At 42.3% G+C, this 21,745-nt stretch overlaps 1 protein-coding gene across 4 annotated transcripts in view; it reads right to left on the bottom strand.

The window, feature by feature from the left end:
- DGKK (diacylglycerol kinase kappa) overlaps positions 1-21,745 on the bottom strand; it is a 345,826-nt gene that overhangs the window by 69,295 nt on the left and 254,786 nt on the right. For all 4 annotated transcript variants that reach the window (XM_040405534.1, XM_040405535.1, XM_040405533.1 and 1 more), the window contains 6 exons: positions 17,635-17,731; positions 15,162-15,269; positions 11,962-12,075; positions 10,994-11,128; positions 2,944-3,110; positions 170-287 (listed from right to left, as the gene is read on the bottom strand). In XM_040405534.1, the coding sequence (XP_040261468.1) occupies positions 170-287; positions 2,944-3,110; positions 10,994-11,128; positions 11,962-12,075; positions 15,162-15,269; positions 17,635-17,731 (739 nt within the window). The remainder of the gene's footprint in view (positions 1-169; positions 288-2,943; positions 3,111-10,993; positions 11,129-11,961; positions 12,076-15,161; positions 15,270-17,634; positions 17,732-21,745) is intronic.

Below are 21,745 nucleotides of genomic sequence, written 5' to 3' on the forward strand. Positions count from 1 at the left end.
TTGAGCCACAGCAATGACATGCTGACCTCGCACACAGAACCACTGAGGCCACTGATTGGCTGCAGTGATACTGTGATTAAAAAACAGTTTATACATTTTATAGTCCTGTCTGAAACATATTCTGCAATAAATAAATCTGTTTTTAAGGATATCAAGTAATTTTTCTCACCTCAGGAGAATTGTTTAACTTGTTGGAAAAAACATCATTTAATACCCCAAAGCTGCCATTTACAGCATGAGCCAGTTCTTGTTCTATAGCCTTGTGCGATTTAGCTGCATCCCGGATTCTGCATAGCAACAAATATCATTATAAAAACATGTAAGAACATTTTGAAAGATATCAAATTTCATTTCAAGGGGTTCTCTGCTTTTCCTATATTTAAAACTAGTGTTGAGAGAACTTGCGATTTGCAAGTTTGGCGTTCAGGTTTGGGTTATCTAAGAATTCCGTAATGGATTCCGTTACCATGGACCATAACAGAATTCTGTGATGGCACCACGCATGCACCATGGAAGCCTATAAGAGGCATTCCGTATTGCATTCCATCATAATAGAAGTCTATGCTGGCCAGTGGCGACCAATGTAATTACAGCTCCTCTGTCCCATTCACTTTAATGGGACAGCTCTGTTCTATTCACTTGAAGTCGAGCAGGTAAACAGTGAAGAGAACACAGCACTCATATCAGTGCTGGGTTCTCTTCATACAGCTGATTGGTGAGGGTGCCAGCAGTCGGATCCCCGCTGATCTGATACTGATGACCTATCTGAGGATAGGTCGTCATTATCATAGGAAAAGTGAAGACCCCATTGGCCAGTTGTTAACTGAAAACATTACTGGACACAAACAAAGAGGTTAGGAATAGGGCCTTATATGCCCTGCTGACCTGCTGTGTCCTGCCTTCCCAGAGGCCGCTGTCCCACTCTCATCCCAACTTCCTGCTTGCCCCCCTGTGCTCCAGCTTACCACTGCCAGGTCTGCTCCCTCACCAGTGGTCTCCTAGCTCTTAAAGAGCCAGCACATTCCAAGGTACATTTGTTGACCCAATGCTCAGCTGACAGGAGCTCCTTTAGGGTTCTTTCCCAGCATTTTTTCCCAGCGTCCAGTACGATTTTGGTTCCTATATTCTGCTAAGGCGTCCCGCTAAATGTTTCATCAGATGATATACAGTTGCAAGAAAAAGTATGTGAACCCTTTGGAATGATATGGATTTTTGCACAAATTGGTCATAAAATGTGATCTGATCTTCATCCAAGTCACAACAATAGACAATCACAGTCTGCTTAAACTAATAACACACAAAGAATTAAATGTTACCATGTTTTTATTGAACACACCATGTAAACATTCACAGTGCAGGTAGAAAAAGTATGTGAACCCTTGGATTTAATAACTGGTTGAACCTCCTTTGGCAGCAATAACTTCAACCAAACGTTTCCTGTAGTTGCAGATCAGACGTGCACAACGGTCAGGAGTAATTCTTGACCATTCCTCTTTACAGAACTGTTTCAGTTCAGCAATATTCTTGGGATGTCTGGTGTGAATCGCTTTCTTGAGGTCATTCCACAGCATCTCAATCGGGTTGAGGTCAGGACTCTGACTGGGCCACTCCAGAAGGTGTATTTTCTTTTGTTTAAGCCATTCTGTTGTTGATTTACTTCTATGCTTTGGGTCGTTGTCCTGTTGCAACACCCATCTTCTGTTGAGCTTCAGCTGGTGGACAGATGGCATTAGGTTCTCCTGCAAAATGTCTTGATAAACTTGTGAATTCATTTTTCCTTCAATGATAGCAATCCGTCCAGGCCCTGCCACAGCAAAGCAGCCCCAAACCATGATGCCCCCACCACCATACTTCACAGTTGGGATGAGGTTTTGATGTTGGTGTGCTGTGCCTCTTTTTCTCCACACATAGTGTTGTGTATTTCTTCCAAACAACTCAACTTTGGTTTTATCTGTCCACAGAATATTTTGCTAGTACTGCTGTGGAACATCCAGGTGCTCTTGTGCAAACTGTAAACGTGCAGCAATGTTTTTTTTGGACAGCAGTGGCTTCCTCTGTGGTATCCTCCCATGAAATCCATTCTTGTTTAGTGTTTTACGTATCGTAGATTCGCTAACAGGGATGTTAGCATATGCCAGAGACTTTTGTAAGTCTTTAGCTGACACTCTAGGATTTTTCTTCACCTCATTGAGCAGTCTGCGCTGTGCTCTTGCAGTCATCTTTACAGGACGCCCACTCCTAGGGAGAGTAGCAGCAGTGCTGAACTTTCTCCATTTATAGACAATTTGTCTTACCGTGGACTGATTAACAGCAAGGCTTTTGGAGATACTTTTATAACCCTTTCCAGCTTTATGCAAGTCAACAATTCTTAATCGTAGGTCTTCTGAGAGCTCTTTTGTGCAAGGCATCATTCACATCAGGCAATGCTTCTTGTGACAAGCAAACCCAGAACTGGTGTGTGTTTTTTATAGGGCAGCTGTAACCAACACCTCCAATCTCATCTCATTGATTAGACTCTAGTTGGCTGACACCTCACTCCAATTAGCTCTTGGAGATGTCATTAGTCTAGGGGTTCACATACTTTTTCCACCTGCACTGTGAATGCTTACATGGTGTGTTCAATAAAAACATGGTAACATTTAATTCTTTGTGTGTTATTAGTTTAAGCAGACTGTGATTGTCTATTGTTGTGACTTAGATGAAGATCAGATCACATTTTATGACCAATTTGTGCAGAAATCCATATCATTCCAAAGGGTTCACATACATTTTCTTGCAACTGTATATCAGATAAAGTTCTCTCTATATTGATTTGAGTGCTGCACTTTACACAGAACTAAGAATCCCATGATATAGTGCACATAAAAACACATCATGCACTGCACCAAAATTGTTTCAACAAGGACAAAACCAGGTGTCATCGTGAAGCTTACTGATGTATACCTGCTAATAAGATTCTCTGCAGAACTTGCAAGTTGCTGCAGATGAGCAAGTTCTTCTTCAGTAAGGTACTCCATTGACTGCTGGGAATGAAGTCGCGGTCGAGGCACAGACCTATAGTTTTCTCCTTTTCTTTTGTCCTCCCATGATTTTAAGGTGCTTTCAAATGCCTATGAAGAAGAAAAAAAAAAAAATCTAGAAAAGGGATGTATCATCTTATTTGGTAAATGGAACCTGTTATCAACTTTATGCTGACTTCACTGAGGGCAGCATAAAGTAGTGACAGACACGCAGATTTCAGCGGTATGCTATTCACGAGCTAAAAGTAAGAGGCTGCCGAGAACCAGCATCATAATCATTGCAGCCCAGACCTGGAAAAGAATCACAGCTGCCTAGTAAGATTCATGGTAATTCATAATCTCCTGTTCTCCCTGCCCACCTGCTGATGATTGACAGTCTTCTCCTTACTTTTTTCCCTAGGACAGGGGTCAGCAACCTCCGGTTCCCTTTTCCCGCATGACACCGAAGAGACGGTATTTCAATGCATTTGTCAGACGGATCCGGAAACAAATGATCTCTGTTTGCACACGGATTTCTGGATCCGGCAGGCAGTTCCGGCAATGGAACTGCCTGCCGGAATCCAACAACGCAAGTGTGAATGTAGCCTTAGCTCATAAATGACACACCACTGAAATCAGCATGTCACTACTTTATACTGCCTTTAGTAACACCAGAATAAAGATGATGTACTGTATATAGTATGTTTACAGCATACATATATCTATAATTGCTGTATAAATGTTATTGTATATGCAGCGTTATTTTAGTCATAGCTTTAAAAGGGTTGTCCGGGTTCAGAGCTGAACCCAGACATACCCAGAATTTTACCAGGCAGCCCCCCTGACAAGAGCATCGGAGCAGTTCATGCTCCTATGCTCCCCCTTGCCCTGCGCAGGATCGCGCAGGGCAAGGGCTTTTTTATTTACAATAACACACTGCCGAGCGGAGGCTTCCGCCCTGCAGTGTATTTTGAGACGTCACCGTCTCTGATAGGCGGGCTTTAGCGCTGCCCTAGCCATGCTAAAGCCCGCCTATCAATGCCGGTGATGTCACCAGACTCAATGCTGGGCAGAAGCCTCCACCTGGAAGCCTGAAGGAGAGCCTGGTACGAAAATGCCTTTTCCCTGCACGATTTAGCACGATTTAGCACAGGGCAAAGGAGAGCATTGGAGCATGAAATGCTCCGATGCTCTTGTCAGGGGGCTGCCTGGGTGAAATTCTGGGTATGTCCGGGTTCAACTTTTTTTTTCTGAATCTCTGTATTTGAATACCCAAATCTATTAGTGGCACTAATACTGCATTAATTCCAAAGTAAATTGTCAGTAGTAGTGTTTTCAGTGTTTTTTTTTTAGAAATGGAAGAACATTCCCTGTCTTTAAGTTACAGAAAACAGACTTGCAAACTGTTTCATACTTTGTGTGACTCTGTACATTAGGCCAATTATCAGGAGTACAGAAGGGTTCCAAACAAAAGACCCAGGGCCAGACCTTGTCCTCCCAGATGCAGAATCTGGTTAGCAGCAGCACCAGCTATCTGGCCAGAAGAAATAGTAGTAGTAGTAGGCCACTGTTCTCCCTGGCTTCAGAAAGGCGCAACATTATCATTGACTAAAAAGAGGGTGAGATTGTGGATTGGATGGCTCACTTCTCCTCTCAGTCACAGTAGGATGATGTGGACGTGAATTCTGAGTCTGACACTGTGCCTTGGAGCATGGGGTCACAGCATTCCTCTTGCCTTTTGTCCTTGCAGCCCCAGAGAAGTCTTTCAGTGCTGTCTTCTCTGTCTTCCTTGCCCCTTCCTAGTAGGGCCCCTTCTTTTTTTATAACAAAACAACACCACGCCCTACAACAGATAGTCAAGAGATTCTCCCTGTTGACTACTTGTGTGAGAGTAGTTCAGGGGGAGGTGGGGTCCCCATACATAGCTGTGTTGGTGGTGGTAATAATGGCACCCGAAGCCACAGTATTACCGGTGGGGGGACCCGGGGGAGTTACAGTAGCAGTCAGGGAAAATACAGAGCAGGGAATTGGGAGGGAGGCCAAGGAGCCCACCATGATATATAACACTCTGATAAAAGATGACTGTGTGTTGGACAGGACCTGGGAGCCAGATCAGTGTGCCAAAGGGTGGTGGACAGAGTGGCTATAAATAGTGGAAGCAATGCATGACCAAAACCTCTGAAAGAACTGTCAGAGCGAGATCTGCTTATATTGTGGCCTGACCAATGCCAAGCTCGGCTTTCACTAGTTCTGTGTGAGCAACTCCAGTATGGTGTTTTTTCCCCCCACAAAGACAGCACACAGAACCACAGCTGTGTGCAAGATCTACAGCATTAAAATAAGCTTTGGGCATTCAAACACAAAAGTACCACATGAGGCGACATCCCTGGATTCTTTAGGAAAATATAACTGGCCAGCATTCCCAATCATGACTGTCTGTCCTCATATTCTTGGTCTTTATTTGTGGCAGCCAGCTCACATACCCAAGCAAAAAAGTGTCCTCGTCATCATCATCTTTTTTTGTCCTGCTAAAACTCCTCCTCTTACTTGTTCCCTGCTCCATCGTGAGATATCCATTACCGGAATGTGCGGCCATGAGAAAACTATTCTTGACCAACAATTACCTTGTCTACAAGCTGAACCCCCAAAAAGCCATCCCTGCCTTGTACTCTCATGTGGCAGAGGAAGTAGGCTGCTCCTTGTCATTGTCGCTGTGCAGCAAGGTGCATGCCATGGTGGACACCCGGAGCAGCTGTTACAGGAAGGGACAGTACATGTCTTTCACAGCCCACTGTGTCAATGTTTTATGTGGCAACAGTGAGACAGCACCCCAGCATCAAGGCCAGGAAGAAGAACAGCTGTCGCATGTTGCTGTTGCCCGTAGCTGTTGGGGCCTCACACGGAGGAACTTCTATGGAGGAGGAGGATGAGGAGCTGCCACTTGAGGGGGAGGAGTCGGAGGTGGAGGATGATGATAATGACGATGACACCGGCCATGACACCCAATTGTCTCAGTGGGGGGTGAAGCCAGAAAGAACTGGCTCCTCGGGAACACTGGCCAGACCTATATGCTTGATTTATTACGCACTGACACATTCACATCAAGCAGTTTGATGATAACTATATAGTCATGCTTTTAAACCCTTGCTATCAATGTAAAATTGGGAAATGTTTTCCTCCCTCTGAAAGGGAGGACAAATGATGTTATTACCAGGAAAACACCGTGTACGCAGCTTGCCACAGCTTTCGGTGGCCAGACAACTGCCACCAGCATGTCTGATAGTGATGAGCGGCAGGGGCAATATTCGAATTCGCGATATTTTGCTAATATGTGGGCGAATATTCGTCATAAATTAGCGAATTCGAGAATTCACTATTATTTCCTTGATTGCGAAAATCGGCAATATAATATGCGTGTATAGCGCATGCGCGCAATACAGGCGTGGGTCACTTTTGCTAAATTTTTTAAGCTGCTAGTTTTCTGAGACTGGAGAAAATGGTTGGCACAGCAGAACATTACAATTATTTGCAGATATAGTGCTCCAATATATTCACGATTGCGCAAATTGGCAATTAATGATGCGCATATTTTTACGCAATACGTGCAACTTCACATTTTAGCAGGTCTGACAGCATATTACTGATTGGTGCACTAAGTATTGTTGTGAACTTGTGACATCACAGCACTATGTCTGTAGCATGTATGTATGGACACACTACCTAACACCATGCACTGGAACCTATCAGCTACACTATATCACTATCTAACCTACACTGACTATCTCCCACTAACTATTTGTATTATATATATATATAAGCTATCTAATTATCTATCTAATGTAATGACACAGCAAAGCACAGAGTACAGCAATGTCACTGCTCTCTCTCTCTCAGAACTCCATAAAACTACAGAAACTTTCCTATTGGTTGCTAGGGATGTTGCTAAGCTCAGACAAAGACATTGCAGCCTTCTCATTGGCCCACAAGCAAGAAGCAGGGAGGGATCATAGGTTCAGATGAAAAAAAATCTAGAAATTTTGCGAATACAAATATATAGCACTATATTCTAAATCTTCGTGAATTCTCGAAGTGGCGATATTCGCAATTAGAATTCACGATTCAAATATTTGCGCCCAACACTAGTGTCTGACAAGGAGGCCCCTCTCCACTCCATGTAGAGTCTAGTCATGAGCGGCAGGGGTCATATTCGAATTCGCGATATTTCGTGAATATTTTGTAGAATATTCGTTGAATATTCGCAAATTTGAATATTCGTTATATTCTACGATCTTTTTACTCGAAAAATCGGCAAGGTAATGATCGTGTAATAAGCGAATTTTTATAGCGAATTTTTCGCTATATATTCGTTTTTTGGAATATTCGTAATATTCTAAAACAAGAATATATAGCAATATAGCTAATATTCAAAAAAAACCGAATATAGAGCAATTTAGCTAATATAGTGCTATAATCTTTTTTTTTTATAGTTGTCATTTTTTTCCAATCTGAACTTCAGATGAGAAAAAAATTACAACTATTAGACAAAGAAGATTATAGCACTATATTAGCTAAATTACTCTATATTCATTATTTTTTTCGAATATTCACTATATTGCTATAACTTCGTTTTTTCGAATATTCGTAATATCCTAAAACAAGTATAGCGAATATTCGAAAAAAAAAAAAAACGAATATAGAGCAAGTTAGCTAATATAGTGCTATAATCTTCTGTCTAATAGTTGTCATTTTTTTCTCATCTGAAGTTCAGATTGGAAAAAAATTACAACTATTAAAAAAAAGATTATAGCACTATATTAGCTAAATTGCTCTATATTAAAAAGAAAAATCGAATATTCGCTATATTGCTATAACTTTGTTTTTTCGAATATTCGTAATATTCTAAAACAAGAATATATAGCAATATAGCGAATATAAAAAAAAAAAAAACTAATATAGAGCAATTTAGCTAATATAGTGCTATAATCTTCTTTGTCTAATAGTTGTAAGTTGAAAAATTCGCAATAAAGATTCGCAATACGAAAATTTGCAAACAACACTACTCCTAAAGTCAAATATACTGCAGCCTTCTCATTGGCCCACAAGCTAGAAGCAGGGAGGGATCATGTGTACTGATATTCGAAATTACGAATATATATCACTATATTCAAAATATTTGCGAATTTTCTAAGTACCTATATTCGCGATAAAATTCGAAATTCGAATATTCGTGATCAACACTAGTAGAGTCATCCAACACTAGTAGAGTCATCCAACCCAGTTCAGTCTCCTCAACATGATGGAACAGTTTTTTGACATGCCGCATCAGGCTGAGGCAAATCAGCAAGCGGAGACTTCCCGACTCAATAACCATGTTCAAGCCGACTTAGACTCTGGCTTGTCTCCGGCACACACCCTGTTCCTTGACCCCAAGAACTTCTTGTCAGGCAGACTAGAGCAGCTGCCTGAACTAGCCGAGTATGCCGTCTGTCTTCTTTCTTGCCCAACTGTGTCTTCTCACAGAGTGTTTTCAGCACAGCAGGGGACGTGATGACACTCAAATCAGTGGCATGCCTAGGGTATTTGGCACCCGGAGTGGATCCTTTCTCTGGCACCCCGTCAAATAAATTGTGCACCCTCACAGTATTTATGCCCTCACTGTACAACTTTCACAGTAGTTATACCCACATTGTGCCCCCTTAAAGTACGTATCCCTTCATTGTGCCCCCTTAAAGTACGTATCCCTTCATTGTGCCCATTTCACAGTAATGCCGTCATTGTGCCCCCCTCAGTGGGTATGCCCTATCTGTGCCCCATTCACAGTTGTAATGCCCTATTTGTGCCCCCTCACAGTAGTTATGCCCTCTATGTGCCCCCTTCATAGTTGTAATGCCCTCACTGTGCCTCTTCAGAGTAGTTATGTCCTCACTGTTCCCCCATTACAGTAGTAATGCCCTCTTTGCCCCTTCATACCAGTAATGCCCATTGTTCCCTCTTCACAGTAATAATGCCCACTCCGTGCCCCATAACAGTTATGTCAACCCACTTTACAGGAGTAATGCCCTCTGTGCCCCCTTCATAGCAGTAATGCCTATTGTGCCCCCTTCATAGTAATAATGCCCATTGTGCCCCATTCATAATAGTTATGCCCATTGTGCCCCCTTCATAGTAGTCATGCCCATTGTGTCCCTTCACAGTAGTAATGCTCTCTGTGCCCCTTTTATAGTAGAAATGCCCATTGTGGCCCCTCCACAGTAGTAATGCCCATTGTGCCCCCTTAATAGTAATAATGCCCTCTGTGTCCATTTGTAGTAGTAATGCCCCTGTGCCCTCTTTGTAATAGTAATGCCCTCTGTGCCCCTCCATAGTAGAAATGCCCATTGTGCCCCGTTCACAGTAGGAAAGACCTCTGTGCCATCTCTGTGTTGAAAAAAACAACAAAAAAAACAACGCAGTGACTATTCATCTTGTCCCATTCCTTATGCTCACATCCTTCCCCTGCAGACACAGATCGCTCTGCAGCACTCTGTGGGAGGAGCACAGGCTGCAGGCTCCTCCCACATAGGCCAGCAGCGCGATCTGTGCCTGCAGGCTGAATGGTGGAGCAATGGTGCTTCACCATTCAGTGCGGGAGAGACGGAGAGCGGGGAGCTGAGCGGTTAATAAGTAACAGGACCGCAGCTCTTGTGCTTCAGCAATGAGTGCTTCCATCTGTATTGATGGAAGGGCTCATTGCTTCTGGCATCCTTCTAACAGGGGGCACCCGGGGCAGACCTCCCCACCCTGTCCCACCTTAGCACGCCACTGACCCAAATGAACCAAGTTGTCCTCCGTACATACATTTTATCAAAATGTACCAAGCCTGGATTTGGGAGGATTTTCCCAATCCACTGGTTGAGGCAGATGAATAGATCTGGCCTTGCTGACAGTGCTCCATCTTGCCACAGTTGCTGTCTGCCTGCCTGACTACTATCATGTTCCTTACGGCTGCTGCCGCCATCATGCCACTGCCGCTGTCTTCCTGCCAACATGTACCATATGGCTTCTGCTGCCGCCACTGCCGCAGCTGCTGCTCCTCACTGCTAATTCCCTACTGCCATCACTATTTACGCTACGCATCCATCGCTACTATTACTAATGTCACTAATACCCACAGACAGCCAATCTATTGCCTTGTATCTCTATGCTGCTTCTGCTATTATTGTGGCTACATGCCTCTATTACCCTACCATTACCACATTCAGAGTGTACCGCTGCTCCCAATTAGGTCATTTTTCTGTGCTTGTTCAGCACAAGCCCCTTTTTTCTGACAATTAACTCTTGAAAGTGCGTTCTGCCCCCGTTAAGGCATAATTTTTGAAGGCTTGGTCCGAACAAGCCATTCTTTCTTTTGACAAGTAGCAGTTCAGTGTGTCATATGGGCAGGCATTTTGACCCCGTCAAGGCATCATTTTTGGACGCCTGGTCCCCCAACACTGTTTTTTTCATCCCATAATGCCGTGAGTGTTTAAACACCATCAATCCTCAATAAAAGGACAATTTTTGGAAGCTTTGGAATATGAAATAGCATAACACATGCAACGGCACGGTTCGTTTATGATGTCAACCATTCAACTACCCGTAGCTATCACTCTGACATGATTTACTATTGCTAAGGGGGGGGAGAGAAAAAACTAAAATTCATTAAAAAAAATTATGAAAAGACATAACATGTTTTCCTTCTTCTGAGTCCTAGAGAGTGTTATATACCATCTTCCAGGGCAATTGGAGCCATTTTGGTTTGTATAGAATCAATTAGGGTCCAAACCAATTTTTTTTTTTTATTCAGTGAACTGGAACCGAACCGAATCTCAAAAGGTTCGCTCATCTCTGTCCCCAACATATGATGCAAAAATGAGAATAAAATAAAATCAATAGTACTTATAAGCCCTACACATTAGTACAGCTATGGGCCTGTTTATGGATTTCTTCACCTTATTCTCCTGTCCTGTACATACCCTGTCTCGTGTAAGCATCTGAGCTCGGTTCTTGTGCTGGATCATTAGGATGCCAGGAGGTTGCACCCAGGCTTCTCCATCCACTTGTACAGGAACCCCTTCTTCTCCCAAAATAGTAATCTTTACCTCACGGCACTAATAATATAAAAAAGAAACTTCAGCTTAAGAATTGATTACACAACTTAACAAAAAATACATTAAAATCTTGTTTTTTACATGGTTCTGAAGATCTCCCACAAATTGACCTTTAGGATTGATTTTTACCTCAACTGAACTAACTATATACTAATATACACCAGTGGCATTTATAGCAGTGGGAATCCTGGACACATTCCCCTGATTTTGGTAGTTTGTGTAGAGATAGGGAGTGTGATGGAGACGTGAGGAGCTAAAGCTCTCTTTAAAAGAGAAGATGTCACCTGTGAGTCACTGGATATAACGGTACTGTATTACCTCACATGATCTTCTGGGCACCTGTGGAGAATTTGTATCTACTAAATGGTCCCTGTATGGTGGCAATATTGGTGTTTGCATTTTTATTTTTTTTTCAGTAACAGTATGTTCAATCGTTTGGTTGTAACATGTTCATGGTATGGCAGGCTTATTTTGTCTTATATGTATACTGTAGTGTTATTATGGGCAAAAATGGCTATGATATACTGGGTTGCGTTCGGTAACAGTATAGTGATAATATTTGGTATGTGTAGGACTATTTTTTACAGGCATATTATTATACATATATTAGTACTTTTGAAGAGGCAAACTATTTGTAGACCTCCACAGTGCTGATTTTCATAACTTCAAGGGCAATGTACTGCTGAGGCGGTGTATCTAAGCCTGTAATGTTATAAATGTTATTTGTATTTTTATTGTTTTTGGGGTGGAGACAAATTGCCAGACTCTGGCATTTAAAATGCATTTTACTATAATAATTTGGTCAGTCAATGACTGGTTAGTAAAAGTGTCACCTGTGCAATACGGTGGTGTTGCAGGTTCATTACACGTGACATAGCCATCTGGATGCTCCCAAAGACAGCAACCACTTCCAGTTTTTTGTCATCAAAGGAAGGTGCCCCAAAATTCTGCAATACAAAGATATGACAACACATAACAACATGCAATCGCATAAAACAAAAACGTATGCAGAGGTTGCAGTTACATCTAAACTCTGAGGTCTGAGGGAAACTAATAACTACTCTGCCACATAATGGGAAAGCAGTGTTTATTCACAGTTATTGACTTGATTATTATCCCTGCACCTATATTCACAGGGGGTCATTTATTAAGCCCCAATCTTCAGAATTCTGGCTTCAAAAAGTCACAAAATAGGGCAAAATCTTTTTCCGCATATATTTTGTGACATTTTAGATTTGTGAGCATGTTTAGTCTCTCAAGCCAATTCAGACCAAAAATGGTTGCAACCTTACTTCAGTAGAGAGGTAGCTTAGAAAGTGTAGTAGCATCTTAACACAGTTGTGTTAGACTTAACAGTGCTGTCTGAGTTCACAATAATGATAATAATAAAAAAAAACGCTCATAGAAACATAGAAACATAGAATGTGTCGGCAGATAAGAACCATTTGGCCCATCTAGTCTGCCCAATATACTGAATACACTCACTTTATTGAATGCAGGCCTGCTGTCTGTATACAGCCGATATACAGGCATACGGCAATTGACTGCTGCAGCCAGTCACTGTCCTCAGCGGTATGTGGCACTGAAGAGTAGACATTAATTGATCGCAGCAGTCATGTGCTAGATAACTAAACATCACTGCTGATGCCCTGTATACAAATAGGAGGAGAAGTACTGCGGCACAAAGAACGGCACTGAAGAAAGAGATGAGCATATGATGTATTTTTTATTTTAAAGGGTTTTAGTGGCATGGGGTCCTTTTATGTTACAGAGGTTGTACGGGATCAGAGCTGAACCTGGATATAACCTCTTCTTTACTCATTTACTCTATATAAGTAAAGTATCAGAGCATTTCCTTGGTGATGTCACTGGGCACACTGCTAAGTGGAAGTCCCCGCCAAGCATAGTCAGGAGAAGCCCGATACGTCACCGGCAGTAAACAAATAGACCTTGCCCTGCACGATGTCGTTTAAGGCAAGGGGAGCATCGGAGAAAGGAAATGCTCTGATGCTTCACCCATATAGAGTAAATGAGTAAAGAGGAGGTTATATCCGGGTTCAGAGCAACACCTTTACCTTAGACAACATTTGCAACAAATTGTGCAAAACTCACTTTCAAAATTCATGAAAAATCTCCCCCAATATCCCTGTATTTTAATTGTATCCTTGTATTACAGTATGATGCTGTATCTGTAGCCTTGTACTGTGGGATCACGGTCTATATTATGCTTCTATGACAATTTAGTATCTACTTTCCTTTCCATGTGACAGCATTGTGCTCCTAGGTGATTAGCTGTAGCAGCACTTTGTTAATTATTCCTTTTATGAGACATTGTCCCTGTCCGGTGACATCACTGCATGTATTATTTATTACCATAGTGTCATAGCACTGTGCATTATGACCCTTTCCTATGACTTCACAGTGTTTATTATCCATGTACTAAGACATCACTGTGTGCATTATTTTTGTGATATCAATGTGGCAGTTAACTGTGACATTAATCCTTATATTATGCAAATTACTTCCCAACTTAAAGAAAAAAAAAACAAGGCGGGGACAGGAACAGCAGTGCGTAGCGCACATCTAACTTCAACCAATGCCTATCTATAAACGCCCAATCCTGCCCAGTCCACATTGTGCCCCCACATATACTAGAATGACCCTTTACTGTCTCCTTCACAATAGAATGCTCCCTTAGTGCCCCCCACACAATATTTATTACCTCTTAGTGCCCCCTTCACAGCAGAAATACTTCCTTAGTGCCTCCATGGAGTATTAATGCTCCCTTAGTGTCCCCTTAAAGTAGTTATGTTCCATTAATGCTCCCATACAGTAGTTATGTCTTCTGAGTGTGCAATAGTGTGCAAGCACGACCGCCGCTGCTGGATTACAGGGTGGCCGTAACTCCTGGATACGAGCAGTGTATAATGTGATAGAAAAATGAATCAATTCAGCAAGGGAAGCAATATGGACAGTCACATTACACTAGTAAGTGCCTTGTATTAACATTCTCTACATGATACCTGCCATTTGCTAAGTAATGTAAAGGCTGAGCTCAGGAGCTGAGCCCACTTTATACATGACAAGTGTCAGCCTTTGTCCACTGATCAGCACCTCTGTGATATAATCGTAGGGTGATCATCAGTTGCTATGGAAGCCTTCTGACGGCCCCAGGGCTGCCACAATACAGTAACTATTACATGCCAGTAAAATTGCTATGAATGTTACCAGCAATCAAACAATCGCAGGTTCGAATCACCTAAGGGTAATAACAAAACACAGTAAAAATCTCCTGAATAAAGTTTTAAAAAAATATATTAATTCAAACTCCCAATTCCCATTTATTATATAAAAAATACACATAATTCACCAGAAATCACCATGTCCGAAATATTAAAATATCATATTATTTATTATGTGTGGTGAATGTTGTAAGAAAAAAAAACCCAATGCAGGAATTGCCGGTTTTTAGTTCACCTCGCCTCCCAAAGAAATTGAAAAAAAAATTATCAAATAGTCACATGTACACAAAAATGGTATATACAAAAAACTGCAACTCATCATGCAATAAATGAGCCCTAACACAGATCCATTGGTAAAAATAATAATTGTTATGGCTATTGGAATATGGCAACACAAAAGCAATTTTTTTTTTTAGAAAAAGCTTTTCATTTTTTTACTTAGTAAAACATAACAAAAACTATATAGATTTGGTGTTTCCATGATTGAATTCACCTGTTAAAATAAAGTGAAAATGGCAAAAATGTGTTTATTCCATTTCCACCATACAAATTATTTTTTTATATTTTTATTTTTGAGTCTATTAAAAATACAGCTTGTCAAGCAAAAAACAAGCCCCCATATGGTTATGTCAAGGGAAGAATAAAAAGTTATAGATTGTTGAAGGAGGCGAGGGAAAAATGAAAATGGTTTTGCTTGGTTCTTACAGGATAGGGTTATTCTTACAAGATGACTTCTAGTCATGGCTCCGCACAGTGTAATATAAACACTTCTACACTTGTTGATTACTTACATTGTCCTCTTTGGTTCCTCCCCAGAAGTTAATACCGCCAGCGTAGCTAGGGATATTTAAAATTGCAATACCCTGAAGACTGGGCAAGGATATGGTTATGCCATCACACTAAAACAACAAGAAGTACATTGGTATAGCATATTTCTTAAAATGTTATTGCAATTCCTAAAGACAGTATTTATTCTGAGATCAAATGGTTTGGACATGTTTTAAGGGGTTTTCCGGGAGTTTAAAGCGGTTGTCAAGCCTTGGAGACAAAAACCCCTGGGGTCCTCCCCTATCCCCCTAAACATAAAAAAAACCTCACTCACCAGTCCGTTGTCCTGTTGCAGCTCTGTTCCTAGCTGCAGCCAATCTCAGGCCTCAGCAGTTACAGCGGCTTTAATGGTATATCACTGCTGTGACATAGCTTTCAATACACTGTGACCTCTAGTAAATTGGGATACAGCGGCTCACCCCTATCACGTATGGATAGGTGCTCACCCTCTAGTCCTACCCTCAGGACCACAAAGAATGCAAAACGTATAGAAGGAACGAGGGGGCACACACACCAGGGAGACACTAGATGGATGAATAATTTGATGTTTAATGTTTAATACTCTAAAAACAAACCCCTAAAATCACATAAAACGTACATCAAATAACTACAATAGCAGCCTATATAGCATGTACATATAACGCCACAAATATAATATATTGACAACTGTGCAGCCGGTGTAGTGGTGAGACACTACTATGGGTACAATCTATTAGAGTTTGATGTGTAACAGTTCATCCAAACAGTGTCCCAAATCATGCGGTGCTGCACAGAGTAAACCAATAGCGGTAGTAATATAAGAAGTCCTGAAGATAGCCCCAACAGGTATATCGGATGGGGCAATGAAAATGACAATGTCCGGTATTTGTAAGTAAGTACAGAGATGCGTACGGGTAAACCGCATAGGCACTGGCCTCCAGATTACTTACAGTGTCCAGCCGCTTCAGGTCTCCCGGTCTCACCCCTCCTTGCTGCCTAGCCGCAGCACGATTTCCCAGGTGGCCGAACACGGCCGTCTGTGGCGTCCCACGTGACCTGGTGCTCTGGGGTTCCGGGCAGACGCTTAGATGACGTCACTGCTTTGCGGCGGTAATTTTAAATCTGGATCTGGATCTCTTGCGCTTTTGATCTGAAGTACAGTTTCTTTGTCCTTTTTCTCCTTGAATCCACGCTCACTCTGTATGCCAGACGCGTTTCAGGGTCTAACGCCCCTTCCTCAGTGGCCCTCTGTGACCTCTGAGGCCTGGATTGAGGCAGCAGTCAAAGCACCAAGCCAGGGGTTGTTATCTCCAAGGCTGGACAACCCTTTTAATATTGAATTTTAAAACTTCTGAAGGCTAGAAAAGACTCCACCAAAGATTCCACAGGTGGCTAGTGTACTTTGTGCAACACACTGCACATGGGTACTCTACTGAACCCTTTTACTCAAAGGCAGGCAAAAGGAGTTTGGGGATGGCCCTGATGAAGCAGACATGAAACCCTGGATTGGGCAGGCCTTTTACAGAGGCAGTGGTTTTATGATATGTGTTGCGATTTCTATTTTGTAAGTACAATAAATCTTCCATTTTGCGGCTCTGGAGTGACAGTACTTCACTAATGGGAATTTCTTTTGTCTTTCAGCTGAGTAAAAGGGTTCAGGAGAGTACCCTTGTGCAGTGTGTTGCTGGTGATTGATGGTGGGGGTTTTGGGAAAATTATCTGAGACACCTGAGTGATCGTTGATGGAGTCTTATCCAGTGCAAATCCAGTATTGTGTGTTAAAGTGATGAAGAAAACCCACTTCACAGGGATACTGCAGCGCTAATGTGCTATAGACTAAAATAAGGACATTTTTAATAGTAAATACCTATATTCAATATTACATCAGTGGGGTCCAGTTTTTGGCCCCCCACCAATCAACAGCTAGAAGGGTCTGCTATTGTTTACAGTCCTCCATACAATCAAGTGAATCAAGTTTGTCTAGTTCAACCTATTCTCCTGCAATGCTGAGCAAGAGGAAGGCAAACTCCACCATGGGGCAGAAGACAATTTTTTAAATATGGCAAATCCAAACAAATCCCTGAACTAACAACTCGTCTCCAGTTACCTCGTAACCATAACTAGCAATAATATTAGTTTTTGAGAAAGGCATCCAAGTCCTTCTGAAACTCTTTCAATGAAATAACAATCAAACTCCGTTAGGCAGAAGTTCCACAGTATGCTTATGAAAGCCCTTCAATGGTGGGGTAGAAACCTTGTTTCCTATAGCGGCAGTATAGGTCCAAGTGTAAATATATCATTAGACAGATCTCTGCATTGAACTTTGGCATCGTTATTAGACAATGCACAGCTGTCTTTATTTCTAAAATATGTAAATAACCTCAATTTGATCATCTGTCTGGATTCTGAAATCGATAAGGGAATAATAGACACTATACAGGACTGTAAAGTAATCACCTCTAATTTTACACGTTGCTCCAGATTTTTGTAGGTTTTCTGCAGCAGTTCTTTGGTTCCTAACACACCATACCACATCATATTTCGTGTCCGACTACTACAAAAGATGAGAAAAATAAATATGTTAGCACTGTAGAATAATTTGCAAAGTAAGAGTGACCTCTAAAAAATACTAATCACAGTAGGTTGAGTCACCGAGCTGCAGCTGCTGCATGTGAAGTAACCTCAGTGCGGGGGTGGGGGGTCTCTGCAAATGGTTTATTCTTTAATATAATGCTATGTTATGTAATACCATGTATTACTCCCTGAAAAGTTCTGTATGGTAGTGATGTAGTTAACTAAATCGGACACAGCTCTTGGCAGGAGGTTGCTAGGTGGTGGTTGGCCCCACCCTTAGCTATAGAGAGAGTTCTATGGTTAGTTCAGATAGGAAGGAAGCTGTGCCTTGTGCTACCTCTTATCTATGTGGACTACTGCAAGAATTACAGAAAGAAATAGAGAGAGAGAGAATTGGAGAACTTGGAATCTGCATGGCCAAGCATAGGCATCAGCAAGTTAAGACACCTGTCACACTTAGCCAGGTCTTGGCCAGACATGTCTCTAAATACCTGTATCCTGCAGTGGACACTACATCCATAATTGCCAGATTACAGTTACCAGCCAGAGATTCTAGCGAGAGAGACTTTAGCAAGATTGAGAGGGAAGAGGGCCATAACTCCCATCTTTGCCATACACTGCTTTCTGGGAGAACTACACTGTGCATAGGTGGAACTGTGTTTTGTTATATGTACTACAACTCCCATTTTTGCAATACAGTAAAGATAGATATTCACTGTGTTTAATCTGCCCTGGTTACTGACTCTTGCATTATACTCTGGCCATGGCACAAGATTTTTGGAAAACCTATAGCAACAGAACATAACTATAAGGCCTCATGCACACGACAGTGTTTTTTCACTGTGAGTGATTTGGCTTCAGTGGTCCGTGTCCGATTTTGCTTCAGTTGTGTTTCCTTGTGTCTTCCTTTTTTCTGTCTGACAGGGGAAAAAAAAGGAAGGTTAATGAAAAGTGTAATTTTATTGCACCAAGGTCTTGTAGAAAAAAACGGACACGGACGCGGACACGGATGACATACCAGTTGTGCATCCGTTTTTTTTGACGGACCCATTGACTTGAATGGGTCCGTCCTCCGTTTTCCACTGACAAGAATAGGACAGGTTATATTTTTTTGACGGACTGGAATCACGGATCACGGACGCGGAGAAAAAACTGAGGACTATCAGTTTTTTTTCACAGCTCCATAGAAATGAATGGGACCTCCGCTAAACTGAAAAATGGCGGAACGGACGCGGATGTACACAACGGTCGTGTGCATGAGGCCTAAGGCCTCATGCACACGACCGTTTTTTTTGGCGGTCCGCAAAAGGTATTTCCGTTGTTCCGTGATCTGTGACCGTTTTTTCTTCCGTGGGTCTTCCTTGATTTTTGGAGGATCCACGGACATGAAAAGAGAAAAAAAAAAACTAAGTCAAGTTTGCATTGAAAATGATAGGAAAAACGGACACGGATCACGGACACGGATCACGGACGCGGATGACTATCTTGTGTGCATCCGTGATTTTTCACGGACCCATTGACTTGAATGGGTCCGTGAACCGTTGTCAGTGAAAAAAATAGGACAGGTCATATTTTTTTCACGGACTGGAAAAACGGATCACGGACGCGGAAGCCAAACGGTGTATTTTCCGATTTTTCCACAGACCCATTGAAAGTCAATGGGTCCGCGAAAAAAAACGGAAAACGGAACAACGGCCGCGGATGCACACAACGGTCGTGTGCATGAGGCCTAAAGGATATGTATTTGCTTGTAAAAGGTGGTGCCTTAATCAACCTTCTTAAAACTGGCTGCTTACATCCTAATTAGTGCATTGTATAAATATCTAAATGGCCATAAAAAAATATGGTGAAAAGCTGTTCCATATAAAATCCCCTCATAAGACAAGGGGCACTGCCTATATTAGTGAAGGGACAGTGGGGGTAAAATTACTACATGGGGAGCAAACTACTACATGGGGGGGGGGGGTGTGGGGGAAAATTACTACTTTGGGGGCAGTGTTGGGGAAGAATACTACTGTGGGGGCAGAGTGGGGAAAAATTACTACTGTGGGGGCATTGTGGGAGAAAATTAATACTGTGGGTGCAGTGTGGAGGAAATTAATACTGTAGGGGCAGTCTAGGGGGAAATTACTACTGTGGGGGCAGTGTGGGGGGAAATTAATAGTGTGGGGGAAATTAATACTGTGGGGGCAGTGTGGAGGAAATTACTACTGTGGGGGCAGTGTGGGGAAAATTACTACTGTGGCGGAAAATTAATACTGTGGGGGCAGTCTTGGGGGAAATTACTACTGTGGGGGCAGTGTGGGGGGAAATTAATACTGTGGGGGCAGTGTGGGGGAAATTAATACTGTGGGAGCAGTGTGGGGGAAATTACTACTGTGGGGGCAGTGTTGGGGAAAATTACTACCGTGGGACAGTGTGGAGGAAAATTACTACTGTGGGGCAGTGTGGTGGGAAATTAATACTGTGGGGGCAGTGTGGGAAAAATTACTACTGTGGGGGCAGTGTGGGAAAAATTACTACTGTGGGGGCAGTGTGGGGAAAATTACTACTGTGGGGGCAGTGTGGCAGAAAATTAATACTGTGGGGGCAGTGTGGGGAAAATTAATACTGTGGGGGCAGTGTGGGGAAAATTAATACTGTGGGGGGAATTAATACTGTGGGGGCAGTCTGGGGGTAAATTAATACTGTGGGGGCAGTCTGGGGGTAAATTAATACTGAGGGGTAGTTTGGGGGAAATTAATACTGTGGGGGCAGTGTGGGAAAAATTACTACTGTGGGGGCAGTGTGGGAAAAATTACTACTGTGGGGGCAGTGTGGGGGAAATTACTACTGTGGGGGCAGTGTGGGGAAAATTAATACTGTGGGGGCAGTGTGGGGGAAATTACTACTGTGGGGGCAGTGTGGGGAAAATTAGTGTGTGGGGCAAACTACTATATGGGGGTAGTGTGGGGGATGCTACTATTGGGGAGGAACTGTGGGGGCATTTCTATTACATGGACATATTAGGGGACATTATTTTTTAGGGACACTATACAGCAGCACAATATAGGATGTTATTATTACTGGGGGTACTGTAGGGGACATTATAATTGCCGAAGACAACATAGTGACATTTGGGGGTCATTTATCAAACTGGTGTAAAGTAGAACTGGCTTAGTTGCCCATAGCAACCAGATTCCACCTTTCATTGTTGACAGTTACTTTGGAAAATGAAAGGTGTAATCTGATTGGCTGCTATTGGCAACTAAGCCAGTTGTACTTTACACCAGTTTGATAAATGACCCCAATTATAATAAATCTAACATGTCTGTGTAATAAACTCTGTAGAAATGAGATGTGGCTGAAAGAATTAGTCATGGCGTTCTGGGTCAAACGGAGGAGAAGAGGAAAGAGGAGAAGGTCTACATGACAGGAGATGTCACTGGAAGTAAGAGGTATGTGGTGCAGTATTCTCCTATATGTAGTGCTGGCTCACTACTGTGACCATCTTCTCCTCCAAGTCTTTTTTTATTATAACTTATGTATTTAAAATTTGGCAACTAAAATTTTTATTTGTCTCCTAATTTTTTTAGTTTAGGAGCCAATGGCTCCTGGGTATTTTTGCATTCCTATGTAACACTACAGATAACATAAGGTAAAAGGGTTCTCTAGGATTTATATACTGATGGCCTATCCTCAGGATAGCTAATCAATATGAGATTGGTGGTGGTCCGACTCCTGGCACCCCAGCCGATCAGCTGTTTGAGGAGACCTCGATGTTCCAATGAGCACCGCAGCCTCTTTGCTCGTTACCAAGCACAGCGCTGTCCATTTGATAGTACTGTGCTTGGTACTGCAGCTCAGACTCAATCACTCGGATGGAACTGAGTTGCACCTAGGCCTTGTGAACGATAAATGTGATGTCATATGGCCTAGGAAGAGACTGTGACGCTCATGAAACACCACAGCCTCTTCATATAGAAAAAAAAACTAAACTTAAATTGAGGGAGGG

Source organism: Bufo bufo, chromosome 8, assembly GCF_905171765.1.
Source record: "Bufo bufo chromosome 8, aBufBuf1.1, whole genome shotgun sequence".
NCBI classification, from domain to species: domain Eukaryota; kingdom Metazoa; phylum Chordata; class Amphibia; order Anura; family Bufonidae; genus Bufo; species Bufo bufo.